The 17396-nt window shown below is 44.7% G+C and overlaps 1 protein-coding gene and 1 pseudogene across 4 annotated transcripts in view; both read right to left on the reverse strand.

The window, feature by feature from the left end:
* Positions 1-13458, reverse strand: part of AMY2 (alpha-amylase-like 2) — a 54905-nt gene extending 41447 nt beyond the window's left edge. The window contains exons 1-3 of one of the 4 annotated variants that reach the window (XM_086517925.1): positions 13345-13407; positions 13026-13218; positions 12849-12889 (exon numbers count right to left, since the gene is read on the reverse strand). Coding sequence is in view for 2 of the 4 variants with exons in the window: in XM_086517908.1 (XP_086374034.1) it covers positions 12849-12889; positions 13345-13351 (48 nt within the window). In the remaining 2 variants the exon portion in view is untranslated. Of the gene's footprint in view, positions 1-12848; positions 12890-13025; positions 13287-13344 lie in introns of those variants that run through there. The other 3 variants (XM_086517916.1, XM_086517908.1, XM_086517935.1) reach the window with 3 other exon arrangements.
* Positions 13459-14937: 1479 nt separating this feature from the next.
* LOC147465079 (uncharacterized) lies at positions 14938-15980 on the reverse strand (annotated as a pseudogene).
* Between the last annotated feature and the right edge of the window lie 1416 nt (positions 15981-17396).

Genomic DNA, 17396 nt, shown 5'->3' on the forward strand with positions numbered 1-17396 from the left:
TGGTCAAGCCTATTCTACACCTACTTCGAGTGGTGGATGGCTTGCAGCCATGCATTGGCAAAGTCTACGAAGCCATGGATCGGATGATAGAGGCACTTGAGAAGCTTGTGCCTGACCCTATTCAGTATGCGGAGATTCATGGCTTGTGTGAGTCGAGGTGGAATGGATACTACTCCCCACTTCATGCGGCAGCTTATGTGCTTGACCCTGAGTTTCAGGGAAGGCATCAAGAGACCGACAAGGAGGTGAGCAAAGGATGGCGGCTTGCATTGGAGCGCCTTGAGCCTAGCAGTGACATTAGGCGCAAGATTAGAGACGAGCTACTCAACTACAGGCAAAAGAAGGGTTCCTATGGATGTGTAGATGCACAGCTTGATCGCAACAAGATTGGCTCGGCTTTGTGGTGGGAGGACTATGGAGGAGATGGCCCACATTTGCAGCGCTTGGCTGTTCGTGTCCTTAGCCAAGCATGTATCACTAGTTGCTTGGAGCAACTATGGAGTGTGTACAGCCACATTGCCTCTAAGAAGAGGAATCGCCTCGGGGTTCCGAGGGCCAATGATTTGGTGTTTGTGAGCGCTAACTTGCGCATGCTTGCCAAGAGCGTCACACACAAGGCAGATCCTTTCACTGAGTGGGAGATGGCACAAGAGAATCCATCTATGGCCGATACTCTTTTGGAGGAGCTAGAGGAGGACTTCGAGCCTCAATGCGAGCCTCCCGAGCCCTCATACGTCACTGACGACCTCGACTACGATGACAATATGGAGATTCAACAGGTGGAGTTTGATGATCATTGATCACTTGACTCTCGAGTCTAGACTCTTGAGTCTACGACTCTACCTACTACATACTACATACCCTTTGTACTTTTTGTTATCCTTGAGGCCTCAGGCTTGTCCTAAGTCCTTTAAGCTTTTTGACTCTTGAGCCCTTGTGGCATGCACTTCTCATTTTGTATCCATCGATCATCGATGTTTTATTAGCACATTTCAGCCTATATGACTCGTGTTCTTTGGTCTATTTAGTGTAAATTTATGGTCAAAGTGATGCTCTATGTGTGTGGCATGTGTGTAGGTCAAAAAATGCCAAAAAAACTCTCTTTTTTTTTGCCGTTCCGACCCCATCCCCGTTTCCTGACTTTTGCCGTTCCCGACCCCGACCCGCCGTCCCATGTAACTATGTTGGATACACATCTACAACGAGACGATCTCTAGGTAGTGCTTTCGGTACGAGTCGCATGGCTCGGGAGGGACAACCCTATCTGAGTACGAGGCCGCCACTTCTCGTTCAAACCTCTCCTTGTGCAACAATCCCTTGGGGTTTGACCAGCTTTCACATTCGCTAACGATAGGACTTCTTCGATTACAACTTCACACGCTTCATAGGTGATTCTTATAACAGACTTGGACACTCCAAGTCAAGAATCAATCCTGAGAGCACCAAATAACCACTTCAAAACAGTTCACAGTTCACAATAGATTTGCACTGGCCCGGCGGAGTTTCGTGCCTAGAGATATTGGCTCCCCTAGAGATATTAGCCCCAAAGACTAGCGTCCCTTTCGGTATTTCTTTATGTATTAATCAGTGTTCAAAGTACAAGAGTGGTTCGGGTCTCACTCTCAGACTCTGCGTCCAGATGCTCTACAGAGTGGGAGCCCAAACCACTTATTTAATGTTTACAAGGGATGCCAAAAGCAGAGCCCCAAAAAGCTTCAAATCAAAAGCCTAAAAATAAAAGCAAAGGCTCTTTCCTCTCTCAAGCTCTCTTGAGTTTTAAAATAAAGCAAAAGTATTCTCTCTCTCTCTCTTTCTCTTTCTCATACTTGCGTAGAGAAAAGCAAACTACCACAAAAGCTGGAAAGCTGCCACAATTCACGGGACTGCCGTACGGTGCCACGTCAACATGTTTGCGCATTTTTCGACATTGAGCCCCTACTACCTTTTAGGGTTAGGGTTAGGCTTAGGTCAGAATTTAGGGTTAGGGTTTTTGACAAGTTTTAGGGTTAGGGTTTCCAAAATTAGGGTTTTCAACAGCAGTTAGGGTTTCAGTTTTTGGGCAACCACGTCATCACTTTGTGACATACCCCCCTCTTGAAAGCATTGTAATCGCCCTCGATTACGCCTGCAAAACAGACAGAGGCCTTAGGCTCTTAGTAGACACTCACTGTCACGTACTAAGAACACACATCTACCACATGTACCAATCGACAGTCACATCACACGACATCACAGGACATCACATGACATTAACATTCATTCGGATCTTAGACCATAATTTATCGGCAATAGAGCTAGCAATTGCATCTAGATCCAATCGAGACCTCATCGATGTCCGATTGACTAACCCCTATTGCAACCATGTCTATTCAAGATCAATCAAACCAAAATGCTGCAGTCATTTCGTCTATCAGTTCCTGCACTTAAAAGAAGTCAAGAACAAATCAGTATCATAATCAGGAATTCCATTTCATAAAGTCATCCAACAGAATACTGTCAGCTCTCAGTATCCCTGAAGTTCAAAGAGACATTAGTAACTTTAGTATCAAAATCAAGGCATCTGTTGACAAAGGAGCGGAGTAACTCCCCTCTTGTGCATCCCACTGCACCAGATCTCCGGCCAAGCTGAATTCTGGGTTCCATTTGGAGTAGACTATGCTAAACCAAAAGCCTCGAGTTAGAGTTTCACAATCTGAGGAGTATCTGCTAGGTCCTCCCTCCTCCATCCACTTCGCATCCAATGCAGGATAGTTCTTGAACTTAACCAAGAACCGCCTTCGGACTTTACCTTTATTCTTCGTATCCTTGTGTACCAAAATCTGTTCAAGAACAAGGATCTCCTCATTTTCTTCCACTTCGGGTTGCTCATCAGGCTCCCCATCATCAGGCACGTCACCTTTAAAAGCTTTCAAGAGATTCGCTTGAAATGCATTGTGAATCCTCCAAGTATCAGGCACTTTCAGTCGGAAGGAGACATCATTTATCTTTTCAATGATCTGGAAAGGTCCGTAGTATCGCATACTAAGCTTTGGAAAAAGCCTCTCCTTTCCCTTTTTCTTTCTCAGGCGTGCCTTCTCAAAACGTAAGAGCACCCAATCATCCTCCTTCAATTTCAAGTCGCGACGATGGCGATCCACTGCCTTTTTCTGTCGTCTTGAGATTTCTGCAAAGTCTCGCGAACCTTGGCAAAAGCCGTATATTCATCCGCTTCAAAAATCTTATCTTTCGTACTTAGGAAGGGTGGAACCTTCGCAACACCTTCAACAATCTCAAATGGCGCCTTCCCCTTCGAAGAGTGTATCATGTTATTGTAGGCAAATTCCACCAAAGGTAGGTACTTTTCCCATTGAGTCTTCTGATCCGAAATATAAGACTTCAATAAATCTAGAACCACTGAGTTGGCAATCTCAGATTGCCCGTCAGTATCTACGGGTGGAACGATGACAAGAACTGCAACCGCGTGCCAATGTTCTCCCAAATTGCCTTCCAAAACAAACTCGTAAATCTGGGGTCTCTGTCGGAGACAATCATCTCAGACATGCCATGTAATCTGAAAATCTAGGCCACAAACAGTCTCGCTAAGTGGTCTGGCTTGACTGTTTTCTTCACTGAAATGAAATGAGCCTGTTTGCTAAATCTATCAATAACAGTCCAGATACCATCGTGACCACTCTGTGTTCTCGGGAGATCAAAAATGAAATCCATTGCAATACTTTCCCAAGGGCGGGTGGGTATGGGTAAAGACTGTAACAATCCTTGTGCTTTATGTCTGTCAAACTTGACCTTCTGGCATACTAAGCAACTGCGCACAAACTCTTCCACATCCTTTTTGAGTCTCGGCCAAAAGAAGTATCTCTCTACCCCTTTCCTGGTGGTAGCAATGCCATGGTGACCCGTAAAAGGTGGACAATGGCATTCTGTCATAACCTTTTCCCTCAACGGCTGTGTAATGCACAACATGGTTTTTCTCATCAAGTAGCCATCCCGAATGGAATATCCCGCTACTGTCTCCCCATCCCATATCCGTGTGAAAACATTTGCAAAATCTGTATCTATGGCATACTGGTCGAACATATCCTCGAAGCTCCTATGATGTATCGCGGAACTAGCCAGAATCAACGGCTTCCGAGACAAAGCATCTGCCACCACATTCTTTTGTCCCTGAACATGGACAATCTAAAAGTGAAACTGTGACAAGATGTTCGCCCACCGCATCTGCTTTTCCGAAAGCAGCTTCTATGACAAGCAGTAGCGCAAACTTGATGGTCTGTAAAGACAGTAAAATCCGCTCGAGTAGGTAATGCCACCACTGAGTAAGAGCATGGATAACCGTCAAAAGCTCTTTCTCATAAATCTGTGCTGTCATTTCCAGCCTTGAGAACAATCGGCTCTCGTAAGCAATGACATGGCCTTCTTGCATTAAGACCGCCCCCAGACTACGACCACAAGCATCACAATATACTTCAAATGACTTCTGCAAGTCCGGTAAAGTCAAAACTCGTCCCGTAGTCAATTTCTGTTTCAATGTCTGAAAGGTAGTCACCTCTGTGGGTCCCCACGAGAAAGGGACTCCTTTTTGTGTCAAGATATACAAAGGGGAAGCAACCTCTGCAAACTTTCGAATGAACCGCCTGTAGTACGAACACAGTCCCAAGAAGCTTCTAACTTCATGGACATTCTTCAAATCGGGCCAATCACGGATAGTCTCTATCTTGGCCGGATCCATTTGCACTCCTGCTGGTGAGACAATGTGTCCCCCAAAAAGTGTATCTCTGGTAGGAAAAATTCACTTTTCTTTGCATTAATCACTAACTTGTGATCTCGTAATGCCTGAAAGACCTGAAGCAGATGATTTCTGTGTTCTACCTCATTCTTGGAGAAAACAATGATATCGTCAAAGAAAGTGCCAACAAATAGCTTGTACTCTCGAAAAATCCTGTCCATCATCCGGTTAAATGTCACAGGAGCATTGGTTAAGCCAAAAGGCATCACCAAAAACTCAAATAACCCAAAAGTCGTCCGAAAAGCTGTCTTGTAGACGTCTCCCGGAGTGCGATTCTGATCTGATGATATCCACTCTTCAAATCAATCCTACTAAAGCACGAGGATCCCTGTGATTTGTCGAGTATATCATTGATCCTAGAAATTGGAAATCTGTTCTTGATGGTGATTTTGTTGAAAGCTCTATAATCGATGCACATTCTCCAAGATCCGTCTTTCTTCAAAACCAACAACACTAGAGAGCAATACGGTGAAGTACTAGGCTGGACAAGACCCTTTTCCAAGAGGTCTTTCACTTGGTTCATAATCTCTTCATTCTGTGCTCGGCTCACACGGTAAGGTGGCCGGTTCGGTGGTGTGCTTCCAGGTATCAGATCAATGGAATGATCTTCAAGTCCTCTACAAAGCAATTGGCATGAGTCTGGAGAAAAATCTTGGCGTTCTTTTGTTCAGGTCAAAACATATTCAAGCTTTATCCATCGTTCAGTTCTCTCCCAAAAGAATGAGTAAAGAAACTGAAGTTCATCAAGTACAATCTCTGAGCCCTTCATTTGTCAAAGTTGCTTTCTCGGCCCGATAGTCAACCACGGTGTAGTTCTTGTGGAACCAAGGAATTTCGAGTAGAACGTCACTCACATGCCCTAAACACCCCTGTCATTGCAAACAAGGTTTACCAATGCTCGGTGTAATGGCAACATCCCGTCCGGGTGCCAGTCGAACTACCTCTGCCTGTGGCCTCAACCTGTCGGGCGTAGTTTCAAATCGAGTCGCCAATTCCAAGTAAAAAGAAGTTGGCCTTGGCTCCTTCAAAAGAGCTTCTTGATCCTTCACTTTGCCCCAAAAGCGGCAAAGTTTGTACTTTCATTCATTTGATTCGGTTCAGGTCCTACGCCATGTGGTACCGGTTCTGCTTTTTTATCTGCCTTTTCTGCCACGTCTCTCAGCTGCTTTAGAACTTTCTAGCCTTTCTTCATCTTGTTCATTTGGTGCCTTGTTAGGGCACTTCGCGAAGATATGTCCATGTTCCCCGCATCCAAAGCACTTCCCCTCCCTGATGAAGCGAGCTCTCTCCTCAGGAGTAAGCTTGGGTCGTGCATCCTTCTTTTCTGGGTTGCTCTTTCTCTTTCTACTTTCATTTGTTGAAGTCTCTTTGGCTCGTTGTGTCATGACCTCATCGGCAGGGTAGGTCAAACTGTCAAAGTGAATGGCAAAGCCCCGTTTCGCATGACTCATCAACTCCTGAATAGAAGCTGACTTCTGTTCCAAGCAGTGATCTCAGATCTCTATAGGTAGACCCAAGGTAAACCGCTCAATCTGTTCTCTGAACCAGATCTTCTTGAATGAAGAGGCGGGTAGAAAAGAGCTCCAGAATCTCTCGCAATAAGCATCCACTCTATCTCTCTTGGTCATCCGAAGATAGTTCCAAGCAGCTCGTATATCGCGTTCATACTCTTGAGTCAACCAAGAAGAAATAAAAAGCTTCTTAAATTTCAGCCATTTAACTAGCGCAGTGCTGTTTAAAAGAAGTGTGGACCACCAAGTTCGAGCATTCCCCTTAAAGTAAGAGGCAGCTCTCCGAATCTTGGAGTGCTCTGCGTAGCATCCTCCCGCGAAATCGATGTCAAACTGTTGTATAAAAGACAAAGCCTTCGAAGCATCTTTATATCCTGAAAAAGTGTCAAATTTGATCGAATGTCCACCTTCCTTAAACTCTCGAACTTTCTTGCTTTTATCTTCCAGAAAGTCATACTGATTGGCTTTATAAAAATTCTTCTTGTTTGCACAAAAGTTGCCGTCATCAGAGTCTGAACTATCTATAGACGAGTCCTCTGTAGAACCATCACTCACTGGGCGAGATTTAGACTTCTTTGCCTTTTTCTTGCCCTTTCCGAAGCGTTGTTTCTTGCTTCGCTTTTTGCCTTTTCTGTCTTCTTCGCTCGAATCTGAAGAGCTAGAAGAACTGTCAGAAGAAGAAGAAGAAGAAGAAGAAGAACTGGGTACTCCTTCAAATAGAACACGCTTCTTCTGTTTCTTTTCCTTATCAAATGTCGATTGACGACCCAAATATCCGGGGAAGTTAGTGCCTTTCTTCTGCTTTTTGCCGTGCTTTTTGGCTTTGTTTTGCGCATCAACAAGCTGCGCAATCCGTGCATCAACCACCTCTTCTAATTCCTTCTCTGAAGAGGTCTTGTGAGCAGAAGGTTTCTTAATAGCGGGTTTCAAAGGTGGTGGTGTGGTTTTCTGCCACTGCTTGTGCACTTCCTGAAAAGAAGTCTCGCTCATATATTTTGCCAATTTTGGGTCCTTCGCAAAACTGAGCATCATCTTTGTTGCATCGCCGATCAATTGACGACGCTTCATCTCTCATTGCTCCGCCTGAGTAGGCCGAGGCGGGCCATACTCTCTACCGGAATCTTCGTTGTGATCCCTGCCCGCATCTACGGATGCAAAGGGAGTCGACTGATTCTTGCGTCAAGCCATAGGTGCCGTGGAAAAAAATTTGGGATCGGATTTCCCGTAGAAGAGAAATCGGCTGTGCTCTGATACCACTGTAGCAGACTTGGACATTCCAAGTCAAGAATCAATCACGACAGCACCAAATAACCACTTCAAAACAGTTCACAGTTCACAATAGATTTGCACTGGCCCGGCGGAGTGCCATGCCTAGAGATATTGGCCCCAAAGACGGGAGCCTCTTTCGATATTTCTTTATGTATTAATCAGTGTTCAAAGTACGAGAGTGGTTCGAGTCTCACTCTCATACTCTGCGTCCAGATGCTCTGCAGAGTGGGAGCCCAAACCACTTATTTAATGTTTACAAGGGATGCCAAAAGCAGAGCCCCGAAAAGCTTCAAATCAAAAGCCTAAAAATAAAAGCAAAGGCTCTTTCCTCTCTCAAGCTCTCTTGAGTTTTAAAATAAAGCAAAAATATTCTCTTTCCTCTCTTTCTCATACTTGCGTAGAGAATAGCAAACTGCCGCAAAAGCTGGAAAGCTGCTGCAATTCACAAGACTGCCGTACGGTGCCACATCAGCATGTTTACGCATTTTTTGGGATTCAGCCCCTGCTGCCTTTTAGGGTTAGGGTTAGGTCAGAATTTAGGGTTAGGGTTTTTGGCAGGTTTTAGGGTTTGCACATTTTAGGGTTAGGGTTTCCAAAATTAGGGTTTTCAGCAGCAATTAGGGTATCAGTTTCTGGGCAGCCACGTCATCACTTTGTGACAATTCTTCTCCCGCCCTGGAGGATGCTTGCTTTCGAGTCCACGTCCTCTTTCTAGCAGCCCGAGGCACTGAGGCTCTCGATATAGCGGTAGGTTTCTCCTTTCCACTGTGCGGCAGGGATCCTACAGAGTGGACCTTGCGCACAGTTCTTGACTGGCTCTAGGTCAAGGCCACTGAGTTCTCACACCACGCAGGGGACCTAGGGGTGACAGATCTGGTACAAACACTTTGGCCTTTAGCCAAGTTCAGTGTGACGCTGCCGGATGTAGCAAGTTGCAAGCACAGTGTGGTGCATTTGTTTGCTAACGCTCAGAGCCCCCCTTGCTATGTATTTGTACATGAGGATTCTTGGTCAGAGGATGTAGCCCTACGGGCTGCACACTCGGCCTGGGCCTGGGTAGGACAGTCGCTTCAGACGCGTTTGTCTAGAGGTCGCTCGGATGCGGATTACTCCCCATCCAACCGGCCTCAAAGATAGCGAGGTTGGCTACTGCTGCATCATCTGATTTTTCTCACCAACTCCATGAGGATCGTCTCATGGAATGTGCAGGGATTAGGAGGGTCCCAGTTTCAGCGTCAGAGGGATCAATTGCATTAGGAGCTTCAGCGATGCCTTGTGGGTGGTGAGATTGATATTCTTATGCTACAGGAGCATCATCTGTGTGAGCCACATTAGACGATGTGTTCAGATTTTGCGTGGTCGCTATGCGATATTTTGGTCAACTGCATTTGGATCTGGAGGTATCCACGGAGGGTATGTATGACTATTGCGGATTCTTGGAAACATGCCATTGTGGACAGAGGTATTATTGTGCCAGGCAAAGCTCAGTGGATTACTATGCAAGTTCAGGGTTGCCTCATGGGTTTCCTGAACATATATGCGCCCAATGTGGTAAGTGCACGAGCAAAGTTTTGGTCTCATGTTGTTGAGTCTTTGCCGCATGCAGAGCAGTGGTGTGTTGAGAGAGACTTCGACATGTTGAAGGACCCCTCTGACAAGATTGGAGGTGGCCATGCTACAGTGCACGGGGCTGAGTTGGCAGCTTGGGAGCGGCTATGTATGACTATGAGGGTTTTTGATATTTGGCATCACCCGAGTTTTGTGAGACCCCCAGACAGCCTGTCTTTCTCTCACTCTGACCACAAGGTAGGAGGAGTGAATCTATCTCAGATAGATCGCTTCTACGCCAGTGACCACATTTGTGACATGGGGGGATCTGTTTTGCATCCTGGCAAGGACTTTAGTGGCTTGACACGTCAACAATTTGTGACAAGAAGTCCGGGCCATGAGATATAGAGGCCTATGACAACCAAACGCTCCTTAGACCGCAGCCTGCATCGCTTGCCAGTTCCAAGAGTAGTTACTTTTCAGACTATTTCTAACAATACTCCTCCCGCAAATAAACAACAAGGTATGGGCCATGAGTAAAAACATGATCATTGAATACTCCCCTCGAAAATAACCAACAAGATCCAAGCCATGAGTATATTCAGACATTATCAAGCATGAATTATTCTCTTCAGTACTCCTCACGGGAAAGCCCGAGCCATGAGTAAAACACAACTTTGCAATCACAATTTCCTCTTGAATACTCCTCCCAGGAAAGCCCGAGCCATGAATATCCAAAATGTTCCTAAAAACATTGAAACATGTATCCAAACCAGAATCAAACAATCTCAAACGGCACCAAAAACAAGTTCAAAACAGATAAAATCCATTTCATACAAATTCTAAACAGTAATCTCAAACTATTTCACAAGTAAAATTTCAAGCAAATGGTTCTTCTCGTTGCAAAGAGTGGATCTTGGACTCCATGCTCCCAAATGCTTCCAGCATTACCTATTGTCTGCAAAAAGCACCCAAAACATAATTTTGACTCATGTTGCAGAACCCTAATTTGTTGTTGAAAACCCTAGTCGTCAAAAGTTGTCGAAATTGAAATCCGTCAATACGTAGGGCTCATTGAGAGAATCAACTTTGACTTCTGTTGCATATCCAAATTCTCAACCGTTAAGAGATTTCTAGAGGCCTCTACAACACAGAAAAGCATCAAAAAACATGTTTTTAGAGCTTTTTAGGACAAAAACGAACTCCTCTTTCTTTAACTCCTCCTCTTCTTCTCGTTTCTTCTTCATCCAATTCCATAGCTTCAATCTGTAGGTTCATGTAGGGCTAGTTTTCTCTCGAGAAGATTTTTGTCAATTCTGGAAGCGCCATCTTGCTCTGTCTACTCTTGGGAGGACCGATAAAGATGGACCGAGAGGACCATGGAGATTACAATTTTTGACTCTAACCTTGTCTAGCTTACAGATACCGGCCGAGGGGCCTAAACCCTGACCAACAAAAGTGTAAGGGCTGAACTGGTTGGCCATTGACACACAAAGTCGACTATCCTTATAGTTCTACAAGCTTGTTATGAGCAGCTAGAGGTTTGATCACTACTTGTTGCTCAAACAAATATGACTGGTGCAGATTGACTTCACTCCATATTTCTACCGAGCAGCTTGGACTTTGTGGCTTGGGAGTATAGAAAATGGTCTTAATGGTATTAGTTGGAGCTTGGATGATGGTTTGGATGCTTTTCATGTTCTTTGGGGTGCCACCATTCCAAGTTCTGATAGAGTGTATGACAGAGAGTGCATCTCAAGGATGTGTTGAACCTTGGAGTGCATCTCTAGAACAGAGTCAGTGAGTCACATGGAACAAAAAATCAAAACATGAGCAGAGAACAAACATGGGCATAAACTGTCATTCCTACATTCTCACGAGTATAACATGGCACACAAAACAGCAAATGGGAATAGGAAATGAGGAACGGAGACCCAAAAATGGTCATTCCATGTGATATGCAAGAATAATCTATTAGGCCGTATGGGTGTTTGTGTGAGCTTGGAGGTCCTTCATTGAATCAATTGTCAAGATGGCCACCGATATAAAGTGGGCACCCTCCCTTATTTTTTATACAAGAGCTGCATCCAAAAGAATCTTTAATCGAGTATGTCATCTAGGAACACCATTATCCACTATCCCACCTATGTACAAACAGTTCATTCAAGATCTGTACTGGATAGTGGCTGGAACATTGGTCAGCCCAAAAGGTAGTAACAAAACTGGCAATGCCCATACCATCCACAGAATGCTGTTTTCAGGACATCCCGAGGATGTATCCACAATCAATGGTATCTTGACCTCGGATCAAACTTGGTAAATATTTTGCACCAGTAGAAATATATGCTGGGTTTTAAATGGAAATTTTATCAAGACCATTGAAATCTTCGCAAAAATCTATCACGACATCTTGTTTAGCAAGCAAGACTGGGCACTCCATGTAGATAATTGCCCAACAATCTCTTCCTCTTTCTCATCCCACCGATATGGTTGCGGGGGGACTGGATTTCTAGCCAACATCACCTCTATCTGGTGTTCAAACTCGCAACTAGGAGAGAGGGGTGACCATATGGCAGATCAGATGGAAACTCACCAACAGATTCTTTAGGAGAGTCCAAGGATTGGCGTCCCCCACACCCCTAGCGTGGGTGTCCAGGCAAGCACTACTAAAGGTACGTAATCCAAGTGTATTACAATGGCTCACAAATGAACCAAGGAACCTATTTATAGGATGTCACGACCACCCTAAACTAAGTGCTTGATTCAAAGACATACAGTGCTCAAGCCCCCATCCGGATGTCTATGTACAAAAATGACCCCTCACCTTCCCCATTGGTAGGCACCCTGTCCTTGGGGCTCATCTATTGGGTGGTCGGTATTGTTGTAGTGTGTCCCCCCCCCCCCTCCGGACATAGCGGCAGCTCCGGGATATATGAGAGGCCTCTCTGTCAAAACTTAGTGATGCGGCATGACACGACTGATCCGGAAGAGAGCAAGAGCCGGGTCACATGCGAAACGCGGCACAAATCACAACAGGAATCATGGTGTGAATTGCATGGCTATCGCAGGACTGACAACACGGCAATACAGCGCGTCGATGATGTGGTAGGGCTGACAATGGGAGCTTTTGGTGCAGTTAGGAAAGCAGTTAACTTTCTGGGATTTTGAGCACCCCTTTTTGATAGCAAGTGCTTTTAGGTGCCTTGTAAAAGCAGCAAGCCCCAGCACTTCTAAATATGAGGCATTGGGGGAGCCATTTCATGCACACAATCCAAGATTTTAAAAATAGACAATCTAAGAGGCCCCATTGCAGAGTCTTCTAAGATCAAACCCAAGCTGAGAACGAAGTCCAAGAGCATCTTGGCACCCCTCTGAAATCATCACAGCTTTATTTGTCTCATAAGTTCCCAACTCAACTCTGAGCCCAGAATCATGAGCAAAGCGTCAGTACAAAGTAATTCACAGAGTTGGTATGACAACAAAAATTGTAAGCTGGACATACCTTGTTGGATGCTCCTCTCTCTTGCTGATCACAACCATTAGGATCTCCATATGAGCCTCAAAATAAATTAAACTTACAAAGCATAAATTAAAGGCTTGATGTTCTATAATTGCTGAAAATTTTGCAGGCATTAGACATAACAGAATGGCGCTCGTTTGGAAAAGGAAAAGAAAACGACTTCATGACAGGCAATGCAACGAATGAGAGGTGCTTCTGCACGAGGCATCCCTTATACCTGGAAAAGAATTTCTCTTCCTGTGCGTATGATTGTTTCACCTGCCAAAATTATCGACAGCATTGTAAGCATAAATCCATCCATTGCACAAAACAGAACAAGAGTTCTGACACACACACACTTGATAACTGACACATATACGAGAAGGGAGAGGTGAGGGGCGATGGGATCCCTTACCGGAAAATTAGTTCACAGAGATTCAGAATTGTGGGTGAGCTTTCATGCACAGAACAGAACAAGAGTTCAAGAGTTCTGACACATGCACTTGATGACTGACACATATACGAGAAGGGCAAGGTGAAGGGCGATGGGATCCCTAACCGGAAAAATTGTGGGTGAGCTTTCATGCTGCAATCCCGAGAGGTGTGTTCTAAAGCAAAATGCACAACAGTCAAGTTATGAAGTACGATATGCGCAGAGGACATCATGTAGGAACATGTGAAGCAGTAAGAAGCACAGAGATGGGCAAGAAGAAAAAAGAGGAGAGGGATCGTACCTTCCATTTGTCGCTCAGACTCGTTTCCAATTCTACGTAGCCTACAGGGTACAGCCTTTGTAAGTTCAAATAATGACGATGGTGGGGATATACTGGTAACTTTTTAAATACATCATGACCTGCATAGGCTGCATGCAATTTGTTTAGATTCCAAAAGTGATAAAAACTTCAAAAAAGAAGTGTGAAGTGTACCTTATGCTAAATTAATAAAATGAAAGTAGCCAAACACATAAGGTTTGAAATGAAAAGGTCCGAAATGAAAGACCCATTAACAAACTAAAAACAAGGTCGTCTATAGTAGAGGAGGGCACTGCCTTAAAGTAAATGTTAAAATTGTTGGCTCAAAGTGTTATTAAATTATGCTTGGCTATTCATAGTAGTTAATGATATAAATTGTGATCTGGGTTATGGAAGATATGTGGTTTACAGTAGTAACTTACTGAAAAAGTATGGTGCAGGAGAGGAAGTATTCAAGATCTGAACCAATATGACCCACTCCTCAGGTGTTGTATGTTACTCTTGCTGAGAGAATTTCTTGAGAACAGCATTCAAAAATGACTATTTATTGCATTGTGTCCTAACATTTGCAACCTTCCCAGCAAGAAGAAAAATACACATTACGAGGGTTACAATCGAAACCCTGTTCCTATCATTTTACGTGTTCACTAAGGTCACCGTTGCGCTGGCTGTTGTAACTCAAGCATGTTTCGATTCATGAGCAGAAATTCGCATTGTCACACTGAGTTAACCTTCCTCGAGTAGTTTAAGGTGAGTTCCGTAAGACGCGAGGTATTGAACTCTTTGAGAGGCTGTGTGTAATGGTCTCACACTTTGACATGTTGAGCTAAAGTATAGAATGTTCCCTAACCTTGAGCTAGTTTTTTTGGGCGAAAAAAACACCTTAAAAAATGAACAAATTCTAACATAGAATAATAGGTATCATAAAATCTGAATCTCAAGGCATTTGCTTTGTATTGATTCATTGCTTTAAGGGCTTGAAATGAAATAATTCAACATTTGTGAGGATGGTCTAACTTTCCTTGTTATTGGTTCACATGTAATTGATGGTAGGTAGCATTACTGCCCTCACCACTGCAACCAACCACGGCAATTCTCAACATGGAGAATCACCAAATCAAGGCTCAGCTACGCCATGCAAGCCCGCCTTGGTTTCTAGTGAAGGGGCAAAAGTAAAAGGTCCTGAAAGTGAGCCAGAAGCCACCGATTCCGTACATTTATCAACCCAGAATGTATTAGGCTCTAAACACTCTGATTCTGTGGTCATTGGGTCAACGAAGTTCACAGAGCAATTGACAAACTTGAAGACTTGGTGGAAAGATGTTCACGATGCTTACAAATTAAAGAGGACTCTGACACATGGGGTTATGGTACAAGTCCTATTTTTACAATACACTTGGGACCAAGTGGCCAGATCGAGAAAGTTACGAATTGATCAGAAAGAAATTTAAAGGCGACAATCAATAGATGATGTCATTCCAAGTTTTGATGGAGAGAATCTCACATGATGGAGAACCAAGATTGAGGCTTATAATTAAGTTAGGTGAGGGCATCGCCTTCATTCCACACAATGAATTGAATTTGCACTCAGGGGAAGAATTACAATTGAATTGAAATTTAAGGGTGTGTGCAGATTTACATTACAAGAAAGCTCTTAGGCTCAATAATGTTACAAAGAGGAATTAATCAGCTTACTTAAGCTTCAAGACATTGTAAAACTTGGAAAAAGGCGAGGGCTATGGTGGGGTGAAGGGTTGGAGGATTTAGTTGGATGTAGCGGCAGTATAATGCATGCAGCTCATCGTGTTGTCCAATCAGCTGGTGACACCGCACGAGCTCTTCAATCGACTCTTCAAAATCTCGCAGGAGGTCCTCAGAATAGCATGTCTCGCCTACCATGGTTGCGCCATCCGCATCCATCATACTACATGGCATGCTCATCCTCATCATCATCGTTATGGGCACCTGTGTCACGTGCATCCTCGGCGCATGCTCTGTCAGCATGACCCTGTCCTACGGCGATGCCATCCGCCTGTGCAACGCCGTGCCCTGCAGTCCTGTGGCCGCAACAGTCAGACTCATCACATGAATTTGCGATGATCTCGCTCATGCCATCTGTATCTGCACTGTAATCAAGCCCTGCAGACAGATTTGCGCTATACTGGCTGTAGCTGTCTGAAACGAGCAGCTACATTGCCGGCCTGGTGTTACCTGAAAGCTTGCAGAGGACGCCGTACTGTTGTAGTGGCCCTCCTCAGAATCTACAGTACTACGACTGAATGTTGTATGTGCTGCACTGAATGCAGTCCTGGAGCTTCCTGCTGTGCAGTTGCTGAGCCGGCTGCTGCAACTGCTCATCACATTGGCTGACGCCGCTTCAACGTCATGCAAGAGGTGATCCCCGTCGCGGATAACGTCGAAGCTGCAATTAAAGGACTCTTCACACTCAAAAGGGTTCGTACAAAATGTCGTCGCCAAGATGGGCTTGGTTGTCCAGGACGAGTTGGGAGGGCTCCCTGGTTGACCATGTGGTGGATGCGGAAGGAGTCGCTGTGGGGCCGATAAGCACAGCTCAGCAGGTAACAAGTCTTAACAACAAAAATAGCAATCCAATGCATGCCGTCCACCTAAAAAACATAGCCTTGCTCCGCAACTCCCCATTGGCCTTTGGCCCTATGGCCATGGCGTCAAAATTCCTCCCTATAGACCCTGCCTAACGGCAGTGCCAACAAAACAAAATTTTACAGATTTCGCATGAAAAGGTCTATCCTTTTATTTTTTGGACAAAGCTCACGAATGTGAGTATATTATATTATATTAACAACTCAAAAGAATAACATAAATCATATTAACAACTCAAAAGAATTACAAATGCTAGTCATGCTCATGACGAGCCATGAGGTCTTTAAGTAACCATTCATACATCGGTTAATAGGGGGCCATCCCACGGCAATGGTGAAGGACTTGTCTGGCTAGCAAAGGATCCTTACCCATGCATATCCAACAATGTTGCAATCACCACCTTGCCCCACACTTCATAGTTTCGCCTTTTCTCGATAGCAATAATCACTACCTTGCTTTCTTGAATAGTCTCCACAAACCTTGTTGTTTCAATGCGGTTCTCAAAAAGTTGATCGTTCCTGGCCCTCAGACGTGTTTAAAATAATAGAACCTGACAATTTGTGTACCGATGAGAAGTGGTTGGCTCATGATCGCCTTCCCCCCCAAGATAAAGATCGTTCTTGTAGAACCCAATTTTCCATGTCTTTTGAATCCACTTGCAAATATTCCCTGTCATGCCACATATCCCCGGACAGTCCTTGAATAAGTGGGGGAGGTTCTCACTTGCAGATTTGCATTGTGGGCATCTATCTGGCCCAATACCTCTAGCTAGAACCTTCACCCCAGTCGGCAAGGAGTGGCCATCTTGGGCACCAAATGTTCTCTACGATTGTCACCCATCTTGCCTCTGGCCATTGCTTGCCCCATTGTTTGTTCAGGGGGGAGAACAAATCCCACGAATCCATGAGGGTATTGTACACCTCTCTGGTGTGTGGGTTATAAAAATGTCTATCAATAAGCCACCACCAAGCTTTCCAATCAAACCTAGATTCGTAGGACAGTAGGCAACAATAGTTCAGTCGTTCTAAAACTCTATTTACCAGCAATCTCTCTTTCCCATTGAGCATGAACTGGGAGACTAGTTGGTCCGATCCTTTTAAGTCGCTGCTAACAAAGTCCCAAAATTGGCCCAGTCGATGGAGTCCTTTGTTGTTCATCTTTCTGGCTACCTCCCTCCATGCAGGGTTCGACAAGACGCTTCCCTCCTTAGACAACCAAGGGGACTAGTGAGACATCGAGTTGTGGAAGTATCTAGTTTATACCTCTCCCCATTCCAAGGTCTTCGCCGCACTTTCGAGCCAACTTGCCAATTAAGCCCCCAAGCTTCAGGTTAGACCACTGAGGGGCAAGTAACTTGTCGTGTAGATCTAGCCCTTTCCATTGGCCACCTTGCGAGTACAGTTTGGCATTGT

The sequence above is a fragment of the Adiantum capillus-veneris genome, chromosome 1, assembly GCF_014529385.1.
Source record: "Adiantum capillus-veneris isolate H3 chromosome 1, ASM1452938v2, whole genome shotgun sequence".
Classification (NCBI taxonomy): Eukaryota; Viridiplantae; Streptophyta; class Polypodiopsida; order Polypodiales; family Pteridaceae; genus Adiantum; species Adiantum capillus-veneris.